Source organism: Ixodes scapularis, unplaced genomic scaffold, assembly GCF_016920785.2.
Source record: "Ixodes scapularis isolate PalLabHiFi unplaced genomic scaffold, ASM1692078v2 PGA_scaffold12__126_contigs__length_90152505, whole genome shotgun sequence".
NCBI classification, from domain to species: domain Eukaryota; kingdom Metazoa; phylum Arthropoda; class Arachnida; order Ixodida; family Ixodidae; genus Ixodes; species Ixodes scapularis.
Genome location: NW_024609838.1, coordinates 72,786,679 through 72,808,529, shown reverse-complemented (window position 1 = coordinate 72,808,529; position 21,851 = coordinate 72,786,679). Strand labels below are relative to the sequence as shown.

General features: G+C 46.6%; 1 protein-coding gene across 2 annotated transcripts in view; it reads right to left on the bottom strand.

Moving 5' to 3' along the window:
- LOC8029832 (histone-arginine methyltransferase CARMER) overlaps positions 1 to 21,851 on the bottom strand; it is a 53,436-nt gene that overhangs the window by 28,891 nt on the left and 2,694 nt on the right. Inside the window, exons 2-5 of one of the 2 annotated variants that reach the window (XM_029992980.4) lie at positions 14,688 to 14,822; positions 7,000 to 7,103; positions 3,030 to 3,134; positions 242 to 352 (exon numbers count right to left, since the gene is read on the bottom strand). In XM_029992980.4, coding sequence (XP_029848840.1) covers positions 242 to 352; positions 3,030 to 3,134; positions 7,000 to 7,103; positions 14,688 to 14,822 — 455 coding nt within the window. Of the gene's footprint in view, positions 1 to 241; positions 353 to 3,029; positions 3,135 to 6,999; positions 7,104 to 14,687; positions 14,823 to 21,851 lie in introns of those variants that run through there. The other variant, XM_029992981.4, reaches the window with a different exon arrangement.

Below are 21,851 nucleotides of genomic sequence, written 5' to 3'. Positions count from 1 at the left end.
TGGGAAAACACAAAAACCGGGAATGTGTCGACCAGGTTCCACCGTATTTCTTTCTTCCCCTTGACCCAGACACGGTTTGGTAGAAAACGGAGCGGCAGACGACGCGACCGCAGCAAGTGCACCGTGGGCCTGCCTCTTTCTCCTATCGTTTTGGAAGTGGCTCCCACAAAATCGGCGAGGTGGCAACTGTGCCGCCGGGCGACACTCCCAAGAAGTACCCCAAGGTCGTCCTCAAACCCACCTCCGCGTGCTTTGCCATGGAGCTGGCTTCGACTGCAAACACCTTGCGGGCTCCGGCCTGGACCGCAAAGAAGGAGAGGATGCCCGAGCCGGCACCCACGTCCAGGATGACCTGCACCATTTGCACGGTTGACGGCGAGGCAAAGAAACAAACTACAGCAAGAAGGGTCCCTAAAAAACCTGAAATTATGTTTATGCGCGGCCCCTTTGCATTATAAAAAAACTGTTGGGCCCTTCCACTTCATGTGAAGATGGAGGACCAGCCAAGCTGTTATCTTTTTTGACGTCTAGGTGGATGCCTAGAGGACGACGTCTAAGACGACGTCCAAGACGACCTCAAGGACGACGCCCAGAGGACGACGCCCAGAGGACGACAGCTAGAACAACCTCAAGGACGACTTCTAGGACGACCTCGAGGACGACGCCTCGAGGATGACACTTAGGACGACCTCAGAGACAACGCCTGGGATGACCTCAAGGACAATGTCTAGAACGACCTCAAGGACGACCTGGAGGACAACTTCTAGGACGACCTTGAGGGTGATGTCTAGACGACCTCAAGGACAACCTCGAGGACAACCCCTCAGACGACCTCAAGGATGATCTCAAAGACAACATCTAGGACGCCCTCAAGGACGACTTCTAAGACGACTTCTAGGACGACGCCTAGAAAAATTCAGCCTTTCCACTCTGGTGAAAACCAGAGTGAAAAAATTGCCGCCATCTATGAGCAACAGTGGCAACCAGACAACCGGCAAGCCGGTTACCTGGTTGCTGCCGTCGCTCATAGATGGCGGGTAGCTGTCTGGAGTTTTGTGTCGACGTTTATTTGTCCGTGGACACGATACTGGGGAAGCTAGCCCTTAACAGCTCTGCTGTAAAAGTCATGAAAGATCTTGGCACCTACCGTTGGCTCAGAATGACAGATGGCACTACCCAGCCTCGCTGAATATGATCGAACGACAGATGGCGCTTGTCAGCCACTCGCGAGCGATGGGTTCCCGCGTGGACAAACGATCGTCCAACCCATAGTTATTATAATAAACGCTAGAGGCTCAGCTGGCGCTAGTGTCTATGGGACTTCCGGTTGCAAATTGAAGCAGACAGCATGCAGTCTACTTTTCCAGTCTTCCTGTGTATTCCTATGGTAAACACGCGTGAATTTTGTCTCGTCGCCGGAAAATAACATGATTAACGCTTGTTATTTCGGTTGTACCGGACAGTATGCACCTTTATTACTATTGTGAAAGTGTAATTGCTTTAGTTACAGCATTTTTCTTTTACCACTGAACGATGTTAAACTTCGCTATATTCCAGGCCCAAACCTCTGTTCCATGGCAGGTATGTAGAAACAACCGACGATTCTAGGCAAAATAACGATCGAAAGGAATGTAGAGTGTGTTAAAAGTCCGCCAGCATTCCGTTGGTGCTTATATATCGCTAATATGCCTGTCCTCTCACTAGTATATGAATATGACCCCGTCGTGCATCTTTACGAGTGGCTGAAAAAACGTTCGAAACGTAAAGAATAAAGTATGTGGGCTCTGAAAGGTGTGTTTTCTTATTATTTCCTATGTCGGGCAGTTTTTATCGCGCACCTGTTCTCTGGCTTCCCCCTATTTGCAAAGATTTGGAGCGTGCGGGTGATGATTTGAACACAGAACAAGCATCTTCGCACATATTCATGAGCAGAAAGAATAAGGCAGTACTTATTAATTGCAAATCAGACTATATTACGTGACTTTATATTTATTTCGATCGTCTGCAAGCACAAGGAGTTACTTATCCAGTGTAAACTGCGTAGTTCTTCTCGTCTCTCTTGGTTTTCCAGATGTCGTTCCTTCGTTTGACACGTATATCCCCGATGCTAGAAAGCGCTGACACCGTGTTCGCGCTAACAGTGCCCGACAGTGCATATAAATACATGTACGAAGCGGTTTTAGCACCGTTTTTCATGCCACGATTTTAAAATAAAAATGCCGTAACTGACCAATTATTTCATCTGCGTGACTGGGAAATGTTCCAATGTGCCTAGTAGGTACGAAATATTCGTGATATTTGCTCTTATAATCGAGCGCAGAGAGGAAATGCACTCGCTTATTTCCGTAGAAATGCATTACCGGAAGTCAATTTCGGATTGTTTGCTGTCTGCTTCAATTTGCAACAGCACACTAGCGACAGTTGAGCCTCTAGCGTACATTATAATAACTCTATGGTCCAACCAGTCCCGCTTGTCCACGCTGGAACCCATCGCTCACCAGTGGCTGACAAGCGCCGTCCATCGTTCGACCACCTTACGAGAGGCTCGGTATTGCCATCTGCCGTTCCGCACCAACGGTAAATGTCGGGAAGTTTGATTGTATCTTTAATATGAAAATCGGCCGTGCATGAGTGTAATTTGCAGGTTTTTTAGCATGTTTATCGAGCTTGTACAATGAGTTATGACCATAAAACGAGCACCTCAAGTAGCACTTTAGTGCCCCTTTAACGTGGTGCGAGAGCATCTGACAACGCTAGTCTACCGAGCAGCTCTTGCTTGGCACATTAGTGTAGGCAACGTAGTTCTAGACAACTTTGCATCCGCTAACGGAGCCGGCCGAGCAGACTCGAGCCGAACTGCGGCGGGTCGACCCTACCCACAAGTACATAGCGGATGCTATCTCACCCCGGGAAATTCGCACCGGCTCGAACCCCGACGAAATCAGCACACTAAGGTGCGAGTGCGTTCAGTACCCTTCGTGTATGGTACCGGCACGACTTGAGGAAAGGGCCAAGGTGGCCTCGATCACCTTGTCCTTGAAGTCCTCCATGTTGTTGAGTATGGCCCGCTGATAGGTGGAGGTTCGGATGTAGTCTTGCATCATGTTCTGCTGCTGGGACAGGTATCCGTAGAACTGCACAGCCCAGGGAGGAGCAAAGGGGTGAGCGGTGCTTCAATACAATTGGGAATGGACCAGAAATCAAGGGTTTGCGTCGACGCTAGTATTTGAGCTAGGAACGCAACTAGGAACTTTTGGTCCGTTAAAGGGGCTCTGCGACAACTTTTTGACCGGTTTTTAATTGGCACTGATCCTGAGCGCACTGAACGTAGCAACTTAATAAAACTTATTTTCTTAAATATTGCTTTATTTTAAAAGTTATAGGCAAATTAGAATTACAAAAACAAGCAAAAAATAACCTCCCTCATGGAGTCGTAGGCCCTGGCTTGAGTGACCGTGAACCAGAGGAAGGGTAGTGAGCTCATCTAGCGCTCACAGCTGCCGCACTCCATGTTGACGGCTCGAGAGGGCGCCACTAAAGCATGTGTTGGATAGGCTGTATGAAGCGGGCAACCAGGGCGGCTTGCATTGCATTTGATGCACGATTAAACACTAATTCGGCAGGACACTTGATTGGCCACAAACGACAGCAAACAGGGGGTAAATATCAGTTCAGAACGGGAGCCACTTCGCGCTCCCATACCACCAAAAGGCCAAACCGCAAGCGAAAGCTGCTCGCCGAAGGCCTTGGGAACGCTTGGAGCCGGTCGAATCCTCCAGTCCCTACGACCGCAGCGCCACCGCATACATCCGGGACCTTTCTACGCTCGCCGTTCGTCGGCGCCTCATCCCATTACACCTTTGTAGTATGCACCATTTTTTCCGCCGCTTGGTGGCGGGTATGTCGACGGGTCATTTCTTGTTACCGTACTTTATAAAATGCATTTGTTTCTTTTCTGATCTAAAATACTGAACAAAATCTCCTTTCATACATAATTGAAACAGTTCGCGACACTTATGTTTTGTATGTCGACTAAAAAAAAAAGATTTTCAGCAGTTCTGACCAGTATTAAGCCCAGGACCAAAGACGTCACATATCGCGCGCTTTCGGCAACGCGGGTCGCCCTCGTAGGTGGAGGAGGTTTCCGCGTCGTCCGTTCAAAATATGGCGCACTGATGTTGAGTTACTCTCTGCGTGCCCGCTGGCTTGCCCGAACCCAAGAGACGTGGAAACCGCAAAAAAGGTAGACGCTTAAATATGATTGCAGGGCCTTTTTAAAATCAAGCTCACTTTCACTCATTAAAACGTTAATTCGCAAATTTGAGCTTATTATTCGTCTCATTGTACCGATTATCCCTTGCCCACTGGCTGAATGACTCGGCCGTAGAGACCACATTAGTGTACCTTTTGCAGCCTCTTTTAGAAATATCTGTTAAGACTAATACGAAACACCCTGTGTTTCAGGCACATACATTCATTCGGTGTTCAAAATCATCTACTAACGTGAAAAAGATAATTTCAGTCTCTCGAGGAGCTTCCCCTTCGGTTCTTCAAATACGCCACTAAAAGTAATCAATGAGAAATATTTGTTGTCCGCGCATGATGACAACGTAGACCACACTTGACGAGTGAAGACGGAGAGTCAGATATCGCTCCGACTGCAGCTCTAGGACAATGTCATGCATTCGAATAAACGGGTGACATCGAACATCCGATGTTTTGCTGAGATATTTGTAAGATGGCCGATCAGCTCCAGCGTCGCCTCCTAAACCGTCGTCGGCTTCTATATTTAGAGCTGTGTGCAGACACTGCTCGCAATTTCAATCGCTCGAGCCTCCTCCCAATACGATTTCCAAATTATGAGCCTTGAATGTGTCCTCACTTCCACCAGGAAAATGCCGCTCCACTAGCAGAAAAAGGACCAAGAGGCTGGAAAAATAGGGGAAATGAGCTGGCCGTGTGTACTTGAGGAGCGGGCATGTCAACTACTGCAGAGGAAGATTGCGCTAAAAAAAAAATTAAGGGAAGATGCTACGCAGACGCTTTTTCTAAAATATATACTCTAAAATGATTAAACTTGAGCTACTTTTTGAGTTCTCTTTTTCAAAGCGATGATTAGTTTTAATGTTGCTTCTTTAGTATTGTGTTTAGAAGAAGGAACAACTACACGAAAAAATTGTTTTTGCGTGCAAATTTACGGACACTAATTTTTTATGAGAGGCACGCCGCGAAAAGCTAATTTCGTTTCTTAAGTGCAGCGTGCCAGCAACTAGCCAAGAGCTGCGTAAAATTTTCTATACGAAACGTGCGGTAGGTGTCAGCTAGTAACGAGCACCACTTACTAACGTGGCTCATGCACCTACTTTCCTGCAGAGCATTTAAAGAAGCAATTATCCCAATCTGCCTAAACAATCCTAGCACTAATGACGATGCTCAGGGAAAACTTTCCTTCTAAAACTTTTATCCACGCCGCCACCTTATGCAGCAGAGAAGTCGGGCTCGGCATTGCGGGGTAGAGTGCGTTTTCAAGTGGAATCGTTCCCATGCGAGTGAGGCATTTCGGGGATCCCCGGCTCAGTCACTGATTTGCCTCAAAATCGGTTGAACACATTAATGGGCACGCCTCAACTAGTAGGTAGTCACCCAGATTACAGGTCACAATAATTTTTTTACCCCAGAGATTTGGGAGTTTTAAATTTGGTTTCAAAGGGTCTGCCATCACTGAAAATGTGACATCACTTGTTGTCGCATAAGGGCAGTGCAGCTTGTTCCCAATGGATTACGAGTCTCACAACGTAAAACGAATGCGGGAGGAAAATGAATGCGCAAAATGCTGTCCGTCCGACTCACGAGTTATACAACTGCCGTGTTCCAAATCTTGCTCGAATGGATCCGAGACACTCCGGCGGATCGGGCCGTGCAACGAGACAGATAGAGTAACGCCAGATGCAGGTAGGTTTTCGAACGCCAAGGTACAAAACCTTTACCCTAGAGCAACATTGAGTAAATACTGAAACACGGCTAACACATGATATCGCTCTGCCAAAAGCACGGGAAAAATTTGAATGTCAGTTTTGGCATAACCTTAGCTCACAATTTCTTTTTCAATACCTATTATGAATTTAGAGATAATAAACGGCGTGCAGGGAAGACTGAAGCCCGGGCACTCCAAAGAGCCGTTAAGTCTGGTAGCTCGCAGAGATCCAGAGATACAGAGATCCCATTTAAACGGATACTAGAATGACATTCTGGAGCTTATTTGTTGGTCTATGTGTGTTCAAAGGAGCAGAATTACATTGGATACACCAATATCTCGTTAAAAAAAGCCACGAAAAGAAATTTTAAAACTAATCAAACAATTAGCAAAGAGCAGCTGGTTGATGTCGCTAAAGCCTCGTTTGTAATGCCTGTCTAGGAACCTTGACAAGTAGTGACGATAATTGTCGCGTAGAACTAAACAAGCTCTGAACCCGACGTCATCCCGACAGCTCTACAGCCAGCACAAGAAAAGAGGGGAGGGAGGAACTCCCCACTCAACAGGACTCTCTCTCGTCTGCTTTAAACATCGCTACTATTCCTCTAGAAAATTATATAAGATTAACCCGTCACTCAAAAATTCACACAAAAGCAGCTTTGCAATCAGTGGCGGTGGCCCGATCGCTGGCATGCTTCGACCGCTTCGGAGGCTGCAACAACAGGGCATCCTAACGACGTCAGCCTTGCTGCAGCTTTGCTCATTCCGAGACCTAACTACGTCACGATTGTGGCGAATGTGACGTGCTCTCCGCTGGCTGCTCTCCGAGCGCTTGCCAGAGTGGGCCGTTTATGACCAAAAATACAGCCAACAGGCTCAAAATACAAACGTGCGATTGTCATTGACGGACAGTGTGGATCATATTCAGCCTATTTCTGAACATGACGAGTATATTTCAAATTTCGTTGAAGTACCCCTTTAAAGTCGTCCGAGAAAACCGGCCGGACGGGGAGGGTCATCCTCACCTGGAAGTACTGCGTTGCCGAGGCCTCGTCCGTCCTCTGAGCAAATATGGACGAAATGTGGCCGCTCTTGAACTTGTCCACGATCCCGTGGAACCGCAGCACCTCTGAGAACACGGAGAGAGGAGACGCCCCGGTCACAAACTGGACACAGCAACGCTCTCGAGGTTCTCGAGCCCCAGCCCTTGTCAACTCGGTTAAGGACACTCGGGCTGCCTTTTCATTTCCAAAAGTCCCTCCGCAGACACATCCTTTCCCAAAAACGAAAGGAGCTCCCACTAACAAATTATCCTGGGAATTTGGTGGAGCAGTGCAAATCTACATATTCAATAAGGTAACAGTAACCCCCACACATGCACGCACACACACATTTTTGTTTTTCATGTGCATGGACAGGACACATATGACCCAATATTAATCTTGCTCAACATTTCTTTAGCGCAATACTGTTAGACATTTTAGGAAGCCAAAATCAAACTATTTTGCGACATCAACTTCAAAATAGAAACTGGTTTCAGTTTATAAAAAATGTGCCACACAACATATTGTGAACAAAGAGGGGGGAAGGTGATTATTGAATTTATTGCATTAAAGCTAGGGAAAGGGAAAGGGAGAGAGAGCTGGCGAAAAATTGGGCCAGGAGCGGGGATTGAACCCGCAACCTTCGCCTGTCCGGGGTGACGCCTTAACCGATTAGACCACCCCGGACACTGGTTTCGACATACTCAATTTCCGACCAGTAAATGAAAACGTTGCCAAAAAAACAACTTGGAAACTTAGAAACTTTCTTTCCCAATCATTCTGCCGGGAGGACATCAGGGCGAAACAGTTGAAAAATAAAGTCCAAGTTGTTTTCTGGCGACAATTTCAGTTGCCCAAGTTTTTTCCTGCTTTCAAGATTCCACTCCTTTATATACACCAACTCATGTTTACAAACAAACCGGAGCGCCCCTAGCGGACGCCACCGGCACCGCGCATGCACGGTGGACGGTGGGCAGGAAGCCCGCCGTCGCCCATAAACAAACCATTGCATTGCGTTGTTTTCGGCGGCGGTGGGAGTCCTTGTGCTCTTTTTCGCATTAGAATTGTTGATTCTACGTCCTCCTAACAATGTCTGACAACTTCAGCGGCTTCAGCAAAATTAACAAGGCAAAACTTTGCGTGAATAATGTGACTTGCGGCAATTCATTTCACGTGGACGCCGCAAAATGGGCGCTAAAGCCCGACTCGCACAATGAGATTCTGCTCGCTATTTTCAGTCGCGACGTCACTTGGGCTGCAAAAGCGTGGACCTCAGCCGAGATGGTGGACGTCGATACTGAAAACCGCAAGTAGAATCGGGCACTACAAATCGGTGATGGCCACTGGTAACCATGATCAATATCTTGTATCTACTGTTTACACTTAGTCTACTTACCTCAACCAACCTTCAAGAGTGTTTTGAGGCCTGCACAATTAGTTCTTATCGCAATTACTGGGTCAACGTTTGGTTTACGGGCCGCTGTCGTTTGAACGAGCTGACAAGAAAAAGCAGACAAGTTTGAAAGAGCAGACGACAGTTTGAACGCTAGCACAATTGAGTGCGGGCAAGAAGCACCGCGTCCCGCGTCAACAAACCATTGGAATGTCACGTTGTCGGCGTCTGTGTGAGTCTGCATACTGTTTTTCGTGTTGGGATTGTCTATTTTACGTCCTCATAGCAATATCTTACCACTTAATCGCCTGAGCGAAATTATCAAGGCTCGTTACACCACTAAACTTTGCGTAAATAATTTGACGCTTGGTGATTCATTGGCGTGAACGCTGAAGAATGGACACCAAAACCATGATGAGATTCTTCTAGATATTTTCGGTTCCGACGTCGCTCGTGCTGCAAAAATGTAGAAGGTAGCGGCGATGATAGACGTCGATACTGAAATTCGGAAGCAGGAACAGACCAAGCGTAACAAGTCGGTGATGGCCACTGGTACCAATGATCAACATCTTGTATCTACTCTTTACACCGAGCCTACATAAGTCTTTTGAGGCCTGCAATTACTTCTTATTGCAATCACCGAGCAAAGTCTGGTCTACGGGCCGCTTTTGTTCGAACGAGCAGACGACAAAAAGCAGGCCCAAAAGAGCAGACGAAAGTTCGAACGATCATGCGGCCGTGTGAATTTGAAGACGCACTGAACCCGCGGGTGGCCCGGACAACTTGGCGGTTTTCTCTCGTTCATGTTGGAACATAACAAAAACATCTGCAGTGATGGAAGTGCCATTTGACCTTTTGGAGCAGGCCTTGTAGCAGGCAAAGTGTTGTTTTGGAGCAGGTAGTGGCCCTTTTGGAGCAGGGTCCGGCATATGTTGGCAGATTACTTGAAAATGAAATAATGCTGCATCGCTATATAAAGCCCATCTCTATTATTAGAACACAGCGCCTGTCGCCTTTTTAAGACAGGATATATAAAATTAAACAAAGTAAACACAAAAAAAAAACATTTTTTTAAAATAAAGTTTATCTGCTCGTGAGATAACAAAATACAATTAAATATGTCACACTGAGTTCTGATGGTACAGGATATTTAGTTTTATCGGCCTGCACTTCTTTTAAGGTATCTGCAGCAGCATCTTACGACCCGCAATGTTGTGGAATGTTTTAGTTCAGATTAGATTTGTCTTTCGGGGAGCAGCTTCAAATATTGCGGTATCTGATATTTGCTTCAAAAATTCCGATTCATTTTCGATGTGCTGGCGAAGTCACGATCGGATCACGGCGAGTTAACCCGTTGAGGGCGCTCCGTGGCATGCACCGACGCGCTGCAGAGAAGCGACACCCGCGGAGCAGACACCGCAGTCGCGCGAGTCACGCAGTGCTTTGTGCTTCGAAAAGGACAGTGAGGCTTTACCAGCACTATATCCAGAGTTTGGTGCAACTCAACTGTACTTCGTTTCAGCTTCGGTGCGAGCGCAGCCGAAGCGCGCGCATGGTGCCCGTAAAGGTGCCCACACTGCACGAGCCCACGCGCGAGCCAGGGATGCACAGAGCATTGGGCTCGCGCTAGCTTTGACTTCGCTGGTCAGCTACCGCACGGGAACAGGGCGGGCCAACGTTGAAAACGTCCACAATCTCGGCCTTATTTTTTAAAAAAAATAGGCTGCTCAGTGGGATGGTTTTCGCTTAGCCTCTGCGGCTTTGGTCTCAGATGTTGCTAACGTTGTTCCTTTCAATGATGATGATGATAATAAACCCTCGCAGTTTTGGTTTGCGTAACGGTTGCAGCGCGGAAAATACCGCAGTACCGCCACGCGCTCTGATAAGACTTCAATTTTCATTTTTTATAGCTACATCTCGTCTCGGCGCAGGCATGGCGCAATTCTTCGGTAAAATGACAATTTCGCGCTACATGTAGCAGGATTGCGTCCTTGGCTCAATTTGGCGCAATTGGCGCAGCACTTCCATTACTGCATCTGCCGACCACAAAGTGTTGCCCGCACAAGCAATCGTAGTTCGACATCTTCTGGTTTACCCTTTTCACGGCTACTATCCACGTACTCGGACGAATGGAGCGGGCAGAAATATATGAAAAGTGATCTTCAAACCTTTCCAGAATCTTTTGGTACGGCCCCCGTCGCAGGATTTTGACGAGAATGCAGGTTTTTTTGTCTGGTTCATCCGAAAAGAACACAAGAATGCATGTCTAACATGGTGACTCCTGCCCACCGCCCCAGACCGGAAGTGCGGCCAACGCGCCACTACCGCGGCGTGACGTAGGAGTGTCGAGTTTGTGTATAAATACATATATTTTGTGTCACGTGTGTCCTATCGAGGCACCAGAAAAAGAAAAAAAAAAAGCTTTTCGGGAGTTCAGTGGCCCCTTTATAGGGGTTGTGAAGCATTTTGAGAAAATTCTCGTCTAGATCCTCATTTTGAATCCTGGTCCTTTAGTACATAACCGACACACATTCATTTGGTTGTCCAGATTCCCCTCCTAGCGTAAAAAAAGATAGCTTCGGTTTCCTGGGGACCTACCTTCACGCTCAGTTCTTCGAGTACTTCACTATAGGAAGCATTCACGAGACGTTACAATTCAGTGCAGATCTGCTATTTGCCATGGCCGGGTGCAACACTGGAAGCATGTGTAGTGTGCGCACAACATCGTGCATAAGCATGTTTTTAACCACCGTTCTTGGTGTGCGTCAAGTGCTGTTCTTGCGAATCGGTTCATTTCTTCTCTGTTTCGTTGTTGGTGTGCATATGGCCAAGGGTCACTGCGTGTGCTCTCACGTTTATGTACTCTCACAATCGTGTTCTCAACTAAGCAGGTGTGCGCGAAGATGGCACAGAATCTAACCGAGCACTTCCTGTCCGTCGACTTTGCTAGGCGACTTCACCCAAGCTTCTCGGCAAGACACAATTTTAGCTTTTGTCTTATGCCGACCCCGTACGACATTCTGTCGCTCATGCTGCCCAAGGGTGTCGCACTGTCGTTTCGGACAGTACGAAAAAAGCAGACATTTAAATTCCATTTATACACCAACTCAACTCTCCTACGTCACGCCGCGGTGGTGGCACGTCGGCCGCACTTCCGGTCTGGGGCGGTGGGCAGAAGTCGCCGTGCCAGACATGCGTTCCTGTGTTCCTTTGGAAGAAACGAGACAAAAAACCTGCCTTCTCGTCAAAATGCTGCGACGAGGGCTGTGCCAAAAGAGTCTGTAAAGGTTTGAGATCAGTTTTCATGTGTTTCTGCCCCCTCCGTTCGTCCGAGTATGTGGATAGTAGCCGTGAAAAGGGTAAACCAGACGCTGTCGAACTACAATTGCTTGTGCGGGTAAGACTTCGTGGTCGCCAGATGAATTTGTTTTGTTCCAACATGAACAAGAGAAAACCGCCAAGTTGGCCGGGCCCCTCGCGGGTCCAGTGCGTCTTCAAATTCACACGGCCGCCTGATCGTTCGAACTTTCGTCTGCTCTTCAGAACTTGTCTGCTTTTTGTCGTCTGCTCGTTCAAACAAAAGCGGCCCGTAGACCAAACTTTGACCCGGTGATTGCAATAAGAAATTATTGCAGGCCTCAAACGACTTAAGCAGGCTCGGTGTAAACAGTACATACAAGATGTTGATCATTGGCACCAGTGGCCATCACCGACATTTTACGCTTGGTCTGTTTCCGCTTCCGAATTTCAGTATCGATGTCTATCATCGCCGCTACCTTCTACACTTTTGCACCACGAGCGACATCGCGACCGAAAATATCTAGAAGATTCTGATCGTGGTTTTGGCGTCCATCTGTGGCGTTCACGCGATCGCCGCACGTCAAATTATTTACGCAAAGTTTAACGGTGTAACGAGCCTTGATAGTTTCGCTCAGGCGATTAAAGTGGTAAGACATTGCTATGGGGACGTAGATTCGACAATTCCAACGCGAAAAAGAGTATGCAGACTCACACAGACGCCGACAACGTGACATTCCAAAGGTTCGTGGACGCAGGACGCGGTGCTTCTTGCCCGCACTCCATTTCGCATGCGTTCGAACTGTCGTCTGCTCTTTCAAACTTGTCTGCTTTTTGTCGTCAGCGCGTTCAAACAACAGCGGCCCGTAAACCAAACGTTGACCCGGTAATTGCGATAAGAACTAAGTGCAGGCCTCAAAACACTTTTTAAGGTTGGTTGGGATAAGTAGACTAAGTGTCAACAGTGGATACAAGATGGTGATCATTGTTACCAGTGGCCATCACCGATTTGTAATGCCCAATTCTACTTGCGGTTTTCAGTATTGACGTCCACCATCTCAGTTAGGGTCCACGCTTTTGCAGCCCGAGCGAGGTCGCGACTGAAAATAGCGAGCAGAATCTCATCGTGGGAATCAGGCTTTAGCGCCCATTCTGCGGCGTCCACGTAAAATGAATCGCCGCAAGTCACATTATTCACGCAAAGTTTTGCCTCGTTAATTTTGCAGAAGCCGCTCAAGTAGTCACACATTGTTAGGACGACGTAAAATCAACAATTCCAACGCGAAAAAGAGCATGGGGACTCTTTCGACGCCGAAAACAACGCAATGCAATGGTTTGTTTATGGGCGACCGCGAGCTTCTTGCCCACCGTCCACCACGCATGCGCGGCGCCGGTGGCTTCCGCTAGGGGCGCTCCGGTTTGTTTGTAAACATGAGTTGGTATATACTTAGGTATAGACGCTTTCAGCGAGTCAGTTACTCGAGCTGCCACCAGTCGGCACGCCCTTCGCGCGCTTTCCGGGCCGCCATAGCCGACCTTCAGTTTCCCGCCGTTGCTACGCGTTGTGTGCTGCGCAGGCCACTATCGGAGCTTCGTTTTCGTGTTCTTTTACGTTCCGCGTTGAAATCTTGTATTCCTTTAGGTCTTTTCGATATTTAGGATTTTCATTTAATCATTTGAAATTTATATCTTGATATAGCTCTTGTATTTTCTTATTTATGGAATCGGACAGCGAATGGGTCGACGATACAAGATTATGAGGCTTCAATGACCATGTAAGTTCATTCCATTCTTACGTTTTTGTCGCTAATAAAGGCAGTCAAAACTATTGCGGCATATGTAAATTGCAACTGACGCAATAAGGCTATCACAGTCGTGCTTCTCGCTGCATGTGCGCGCTCGTTTCCGTAAAGCCGACCCGCATGTAAGCGATTTAGCATGCGACGAGACGAGCGACGGAGATTTCTCACTGTCACCCGTCGCATCGCTCGGTTTGGGGATTTCTGGAAAACGTCCCTCACCGTCTTGGTCGCTTGCTTCGTCGCTTCCATGCGGTTTGCCTCGTCACGCGACTGACTGAGCGACAGCAAAGCGGGTCGCCATCGCTTATCTGGTCGCTCGCCAAATCGCTTACATGCGGTTTATACTCAATTAATTTCCATGCACACAGAATTGAACCATTGGCGCCTCGATATTAAGTATAAACCGCGTGCAAGCGATTCGGCCAGCAACGAGACAAGCGACGGTGACCAGCTTCGTTGTCGCTCAAGCAGTCGCGCGACGAGGCAAACCGCACGGAAGCGACGGGAGCAAGCGACCAAGACGGTGAGCGACGTTTTCTAGAAATCCCAAAAAACCGAGCTATGCAACAGGCGACAGTGAGAAATCTTCGTCGCTGACTCTCGCAATTGTCGCCGTCGCTCGTCTCGTCGCACGCTAAGTCGCTTACATGCGGGTCGGCTTTACGGAAACGAGCGCGCACACGCAGCGACAAGCACGACTGGATAGCCTTACTGCGTCAGTTGAAATTTGCATATGTCGCAATGTCGTTGACTGCCCTTTATTAGGGAGAAAAACGTTAGAATGGGATGAACTTACATGGTCTCTGAAACCATAATCTTGTATCGTCGATCCATTCGCTGTCCGATTCCATTTCATAAATAAGAAAATACAAGAGCTTTGTTAAAATATAGATATCAAATGATTAAATGAAAGCCCGAAATATCGAAAAGACCTAAAGAAACCACACGATTTCAACGCGGAACGTAAAAGAACGCGAAAACAAAGCTTCGGTAGTGGCCGGTGCAGCACACAACGCGGAGGAACGGCGAGAAACTGAAGGGCGGCTATGGCGGCGGGGTCACGTGACGTCAAGATGGCGGCGCCCATGAAATGTTGCCTGAAAGGGTCTATAACAAAAGTCAAGATTCAAGACGTCAACACGAGAAAGACCGAGCAGGCGGCCGACCACGACTCTCACCTTCGCACGTGGGGAACTGTAGCAAGAGGGTGCCCTTGCCATGAGTAATTACGTAGGCTCGCTTCCCCACGCGGGCCGTGTCCGTGTCCTTGAAAACCTCCACCTCGTGCACTCCCTCCGGCCCATTGCTGTCTCCTGAAAGCCAGAGAATAGTGAGCCCACCTCGGCAAACTTCAATGAGCTGGTATGCAATGCGCGTGGAGTTCATATGAATATCTAGAGCGAAAGGTCCCGTTCATTTCGGCCGCTTCGAAGCAGCGGGGCATAGACGCGGTCCGGACGGTACCACATTGTTAGCGACGTTTTGATGTACGCAAAGAAGCAGAAAAATGTCACTCGCAAGGTCTGTATCTAGTGTTTTTCTAGCCTTAATTTGAAGAAAAACACCGGAGCAGCACATTGTAGAAAAATGAATAAAGATGGCCAGCACTTGAACAACTTCAACTCGCCACGGCAAAACGAACACGCCTAACCTATCGTCTGCTTTCTTTCTCCGCCTTTCTGTCACTCTCTTTCTCTGAAGGCCACCGATGTCGGCACTTACAATTTGCCCCGTTCTACCGCGAGAACAAGATTACACTGCCACGCAGCCAGCACAAATGCAACGTCAAAGCTCTTCTTGGCTCAAGTGTTAAATCGCTTCAGTTGTGGAAGCACCCACAGATGCTGTACAATGGATAGCATTTAAAGCCGCATCCGACTTTTCCGAATGGAGGCGCTGCCTGCGTCGTTTGCTAGCCGCAAGCTTTGGACACTTGTCACCCGTGTCATTTTAAAATATGCAGAAACGTGCAAAAATTCTTGTGTGGGCAAATAAGCAAATTTTCGGAAAATGTGCCGCATGTGCAGACACACTTCTTTCTGCAACTCGATATCTGAAGATTTTAAATGTGATTCAATACCCACAGCAATACGCAAAAAACCGCCATTAATGAAGCAATTTTTTTTTTTTTTTACGCAACGACACAATAGCAGTTTTATACATTTCAAAAATAGCGTGCCACCCAAGAAACAAGCAGGAAACCTACAATGATGGTAATGCAGGGTGAACTGCCCTTGCAAGTCACGTGCAAATAGCCCCCCCTGCAGAGCAGATTTCCACAACCGGGTTGACGTTACGATTTTTCTATCGTGTACACCACACTCAAAACGTTACTTCCCAAGTTGATACGACAAACAAATGTTGGTGCAACGTGGACAAGGTGCCTTTTCCCGGTCATTTCGCTTATGCATAAAAAAATATTGCAGCACCCAGGAACTGCCAGGAGGCCTACATAATGTTCCGTCTGTTACCCGAGAAAAACACTCATTAAAAGAAGAGCCTACCTGCAACAACTGTTTAGGAATAAAAAAGATATTGTGATAGCGAGAAAAATTGTAAAAAAAGATTGCACTATGGCTTGTTTCTTTGTACCTAAAATGGTTTTAAAATATGACCCCTGTAGCAAACGACAGTGGCCTCATCTGGTTTAAACCAATTTTAATCAAATACGTAAAAGCTACAGCAAAAAATATGCATTGCGAGAAAACAGGCAACTCTACCCTCAATAACATCAGTCAACAGAAGGGTCCCCACTATACATTGCATCTCAGTCTCTGAACAAATCCACAAGATGCAAAAGTGCGCAGGTACCGAGTTTCCGACAGCTGTGACACAGGTGACACACTTCAGCCAGCAACACGCATCCCCAGAATCCAGCCACAGCTGCTGCACCATGCCACCTGTGCTCTCTCAACAGCTGATAACACGATTCATGCTAGCTCGGGGCTGTGAGGCTCACTTGACCGTTTCTGTCAAAGCGTAGAGGAAACACAAAATTCCGTTCCCTTAACCTTACAAGTGCCGGTTTTTTCCCCCCTACATGCTGAACAGAAATTTTGGTCTCAATAACACTGTAGCATGTTTTGTGAAGAATATTCACTTACCAAAGACACATAGTTCTAGGGAAAAATGTTTGCAAATCTCCAAACTAGGACAGCTTTTCTCGTATTACTTTTATCGAGACATGGTAATGCGCGGTGGTACCTCGACCTGTCTTTTGAGAGCCTCACCTGGCCGTTCCCTTATTTAAAACTGTAATTTCCGCCGTTTTTACATTTAATGCAATCAATTTAACTCGAGATTGGAGCTGAAAGAGGAAGAACTATAAGGAGGTGTGATTAAGTAAAATCTATAGCCGAGATTGAGACACTGTCTGTCCCACTTTCTTTTTTGTACCACTATCAGAAGTTTTTTTCCTCCTTCTGGCCTAGTCTCGGGTTAAATTTACCATGGTAAACTTCCACAAGCTTGTCTGCACACCAATTGTATTTTTTGTATTCACGAATCAAATACGAAGCTCATTAGCAAGTTTTAAATCTTGGTTTGCCATACGTCAGGTTGAAATACATAGATTTGCCTTTCGTAACGGTAAAGGAGCATACCGAAGCGAAATTAGCCTAAACAAACATTTTCACATGCCATCAAAAAGTGAAACCACAACATAAGGCCTACTGAAAGTCCAGTTGTGAGTGGCAGAAAAAAAAAAACTAAGCCTGAGTATACTTGGGTGTTTCAAAGGTTCAATGATCTTTCATTTAAAAGCAGCTCAAAGGAAGCTAGGACATTTTTTCCAAATTTCTAGACAGGTTTGGTCTCGTGTTGTAATGAAAGAGCACTTACGAATATCTTTTTTACGAAGAAATATGAAGGAAACTAAAACTTTGCGACATACACCTCTCCACCTCAATTAAAGCAAAACCAAGGTGGCGACGTTGCGGACAATAGACAATTGCACAAAGCTTTCGACGTACTGAGCGTCAGACTGACTTTGCCGTGACCACACATGCAGCCAGAGCACTTTTCAAAGACACAAGTTGACGTCACCTAGCGCGGGTCACCAACAACGGTGGTGGACGATAGTTATTGGCTCGGCGCGTCACTCATTTAGAATGCTTTGAATCTCCACCTTGATAGATTGGTTTGCCACCACCTCTGAAAAATATTCTACAAATATTCACAGTTAAATGCGACTTCAGAAATCACTTTGGAGTTTACCTTAATTTATTTTCTCTCTCTCTCTTTTTCTCACTTAAATAAAAAGTCCAGATGGGAAGACTGTAAAGGCCTTCGGGAGAGTTAACTACACTTGCCAAAAATGTGACCATGCCTTTGACATTTCAGTCCATACATTAGGAAAACAAACACACCGTGGAAGCAGACGTCAAGGTCAGAGTTGCCGCATCCCACATTATCGGCACGATAAGATTTCAACAGCAGGAAAGAAAACAACTCGATCATTCACAATATGAGATTAGGAAAGCACACAACATGCAAACTTCAGAGAAGAGATTCCAACTAAAGGAGCTGCAAACGATATTGGCAGCTTTTGCTGAACTTTGTCCAACTCCGCAATCATGGCTTCTCATGTGACTACTGGATGCTGCAAACATTTTTACGAGGTCATGAAACTGCACCTATTCTGACAGTTTCGTCCTGGGGTAACTTAGAGCAGCCACAGATCCGCGCCACTTTGACTCAAACCATTCCCCCGTGACCGTGTCAAAGTTTGAAAAGCCAGGCGACAAAAAATGCCCGCTTCATATCCGTGCCAATATTTATTACAAATCACGACCCACCAATGAAGGCAACCACAGGTCAAGAACAGAATGCTCAGATCTTCCCCGCTCCCTTTCCTTCAGTCGCATGAAACAACCAAACAGAACTTGAAATAGTTTATAGACGTGATATGTACACCCTCGCTCACACAATTATAAACACATCTTTCACGAAAACAAGTAAATTTAAAGACCTTCAAGGTGGCCCTCTGGTTTTGGCTGGTGTTTGCTTCTCTTGGCAAACTGTAGCAAGACGTTAATTGTGCGGTGGCGTCTTGACGCTCATAGTGTAGCGCTTTGCACAAAAACAATTAAACCCTTTTTGGGGTCTTGGGAAGCTTTTTAACTGCAAATTACAATTTTTTTTTTTTTTACTGCGATTGACAATATGTTTACAGCCATGGAATAGAATGTGGGGAAGCGGGCTTAAAGGTTCTGTAGTTATTACTTCTGCCTTCCCTCTTTCCAAATGGCCGTAGAAAAGTACAGGCACCCTCAGCACAATACCCTTCAAACATAACTTGCGCAACTGTCACATATCATCAGGCCCCCCAAGTTTGCACAAAAAGAATGTGTTCCCTTTGACCAACACAATGAGAAAGAGAGGAAACAATTTTTAGCCACGGTGTATAGGACCTTTTTGTCTTCACCTTACAGGCATTCTCACAATGATGAAGACAAAACCTAATTGATATACGCCAGTTTCAAAGCACAAGAAGTTTTGGCAGCAGACTCTCTGAGGGTAGCTAGTACAATCTGCAGCAAGTCTAGGGCAGGCTCTCAAAATGACTACCTAGGTTGACTGAAAACAATGACATGCTTTCAGAGAAGAGAAAAATGCATGTCATCTCCACAACTACATTATTTGCATCCTTGAAGGAAGTGAATCCCTAAATTTACATACAAATTTGTAAAAGAAAAAAAAAAAAATAAGAGAGAACTGGCATCAATGTGTGTAAAACAAAAAAAGAAAAACAGTACGGAAAGGCCAATCTTCTTCTGAAGACATAATTTGAGCGCCTTTTGTTTTTAGCCACTACGTTGGACACTGTAGTAGTATTGTTTGATATAAAAGAAATGTGCAGCCACATCAGCTATTCAATGCGGGCAGATCCTCTGGCACCCCGCAAAAACATGTTGCAACTCAGCCCATCGGCAGTTTAGCCGATGGGCTGAGGAGGGGAGGTTACGCGAAGCGATGTGCAGCTTATTGTCAGCCTGGCCAGCGTGCGAAACGCTTACATCACACGTGCACGTGCTACAGAATCCAAAATTCTCTCTCGCTTTTCGGGCGGCACGAAGCACGGAAATTTTGACGTGTAGGACTTCAGAAACACCTGAAAGTACCTCTTTCGAGGTTTGGAGTTCGGCATTGCGCCGTGAAGCCACAGTGGCCAGTAGAATGCTAGTTACATGTGCAACAAACACACACGCCGTACTTCTTGCCTCGAAACTGGCCGAAACAACGAGGCCCAACAACGTCTGAACACGCCGAACCAACATGCAACCGTGCACCGCCGAACACACGTACAAAAGCTTTGAGCTTTGGATTGGTTTTCGATCCGTGGCCACCGGATAGACAGATAGTAAAAACCACGACCCTGCTGTGGACGGTACCTATTGTCCTCTTGTGGCGGTACAAGATACCGCCAACAACGGAGTTACAAAAACATCAACAAAAAAATAAAACAAAAATTAAAAAAAAAAAATTAAAAAATATATTTTTTGTAAGATTTGAAGCAAGATTCGTAAAATCAGTCCCAATTCATACATTTTACGAAAAATTCCGAAGAGTTGGCAGGTATGCAGAAGTAACGTGCGTTACTTTTTATTGGTAGCGGTAACACTTTCAATTTATTTTGAGGTAACGTAGGTCGGTGACGTATTCCTTTTATTTGCAAGTAACAAGTAACGTATTTCATTGATTTTTCCGGTAACGCCTACAACATCTGCCGTTCTGTCGCCGATCCCCTCAAGCAGGAGGGGATCGGCAACAGAACGGCAGATGTTGTAGGCGTTACCGAAAAGAAGTAACAAAATACGTTACTCGCTTCGCACGTGCTATAGCACGGGCGTAGCGAGCCTCCGACGAGCGCTTGGCCGGTGCTTTGTGCGTGGACACCGTGGGAACAAAATCCGGGTGGTCTCGATCGGACGACGGTTTCCCTGCACATAAGCAAGCCTCGGGACGGAGATTGAAATGGAAGCCGCACTTGCCTTGAGGAAAGTGCTTGCCGCACAAACGGTCGTTCGCGTGAGGCGACCATTCTTTTCGATCCACGGATATTACCCACCTTCTGTGCCTTTCAGAGTCTGCCAAGAACTTGTGGAAACTCACTCCACTACTTCTTTTGTACCTTTCGGTGCAATGCTTTGCGGCATGCTGAAATGATATGACGCCCATGCGAAACGTGCGTCTTTCTGCCCACACCACCCAGCTCCGGCGCGATTGCAGCGCCGCCACAGCTCCATGACGTCAAGCCCGCCGTGTCGGTCTATAAATATATAAAATTACTTGTTTTCTCGTGCTCAATATTCAAATCATGCAGGATGAGACTGGACTATACAGACGATTCCACAAGGACTGTCAGGACAGCACTATTTTGTTCAACTGCAGAGCCATCCACATAAATCCACACTTTTCAACAGATTTGGCACCATGAAAGAGGGAAAGGGCACATGCCCGATCCCAGTATCAGACGACAAATGGATTATTTTTAACCTTTGAATAGTTCCAATGGGCTGTACCAAGCATCAAATGCTCATTCGTTGCTACCACTGTACAGCGGTTTCGTTTGTATAACATTCATGGTAACTCCAGGTGCAGTCCACTGTGCTGTTTCATTTATAAATAATCACCTAGTGCATCTTCATTCTGCAACTTCAATAGCAATGGCGCCCACAGGCAGCACTGCCCTTAACCGTTGCGTCTTCTGCGTCAGCAGAAAATCCAATCCTTAGGTACACGAGTTCGACAAAGCCTCGCAGAGTTTCTTTGAAAGCTCATGCGAATGTACAATTTTTCTTACTCCAGGGTTGGAAGGAATAGAACCCAGAATGCATTTCCTTCGGTTTTCTCAACCACAAGGGATAGAAATTTGTTTGTTAAAGGGATGCTGAACCGATATGTGGAGCTCACAAAACAAGGCTAGAGTGATAGGTGGAACGCTAAAAACCCCCCCAAAAAAACATCACTCATACAGCTATATCTATAACGGATAGCCGTAGTTTTAGAAGTGTGGGATTGAACACTGCTGAAGTGGCCGACGAGACATGAGACGTAGTGATCCTTATTCCCTCTCCTTTTTGCTTTTTCCCCTCGAGCAGGTGAACTGAAGCAAGAAGGAGATAAAGCAAGGCCACTTCTCCTCAGTCTCAACTGTTCAAAGAGAATCGTGACATCACATTCCTCGCTTGAATGCACCCTTCTTTTTAGAATCTCCATTTGCGCATCCTTAGTGCCTATCAAAGCTATGCACACACTCTTGCTATTTCTAAAAAGGGCAGAAAAAGACATCAGAAGTGGTGCCAGTGCGGGGGTATATTCCTGGCAAGCTTGCGACTGCA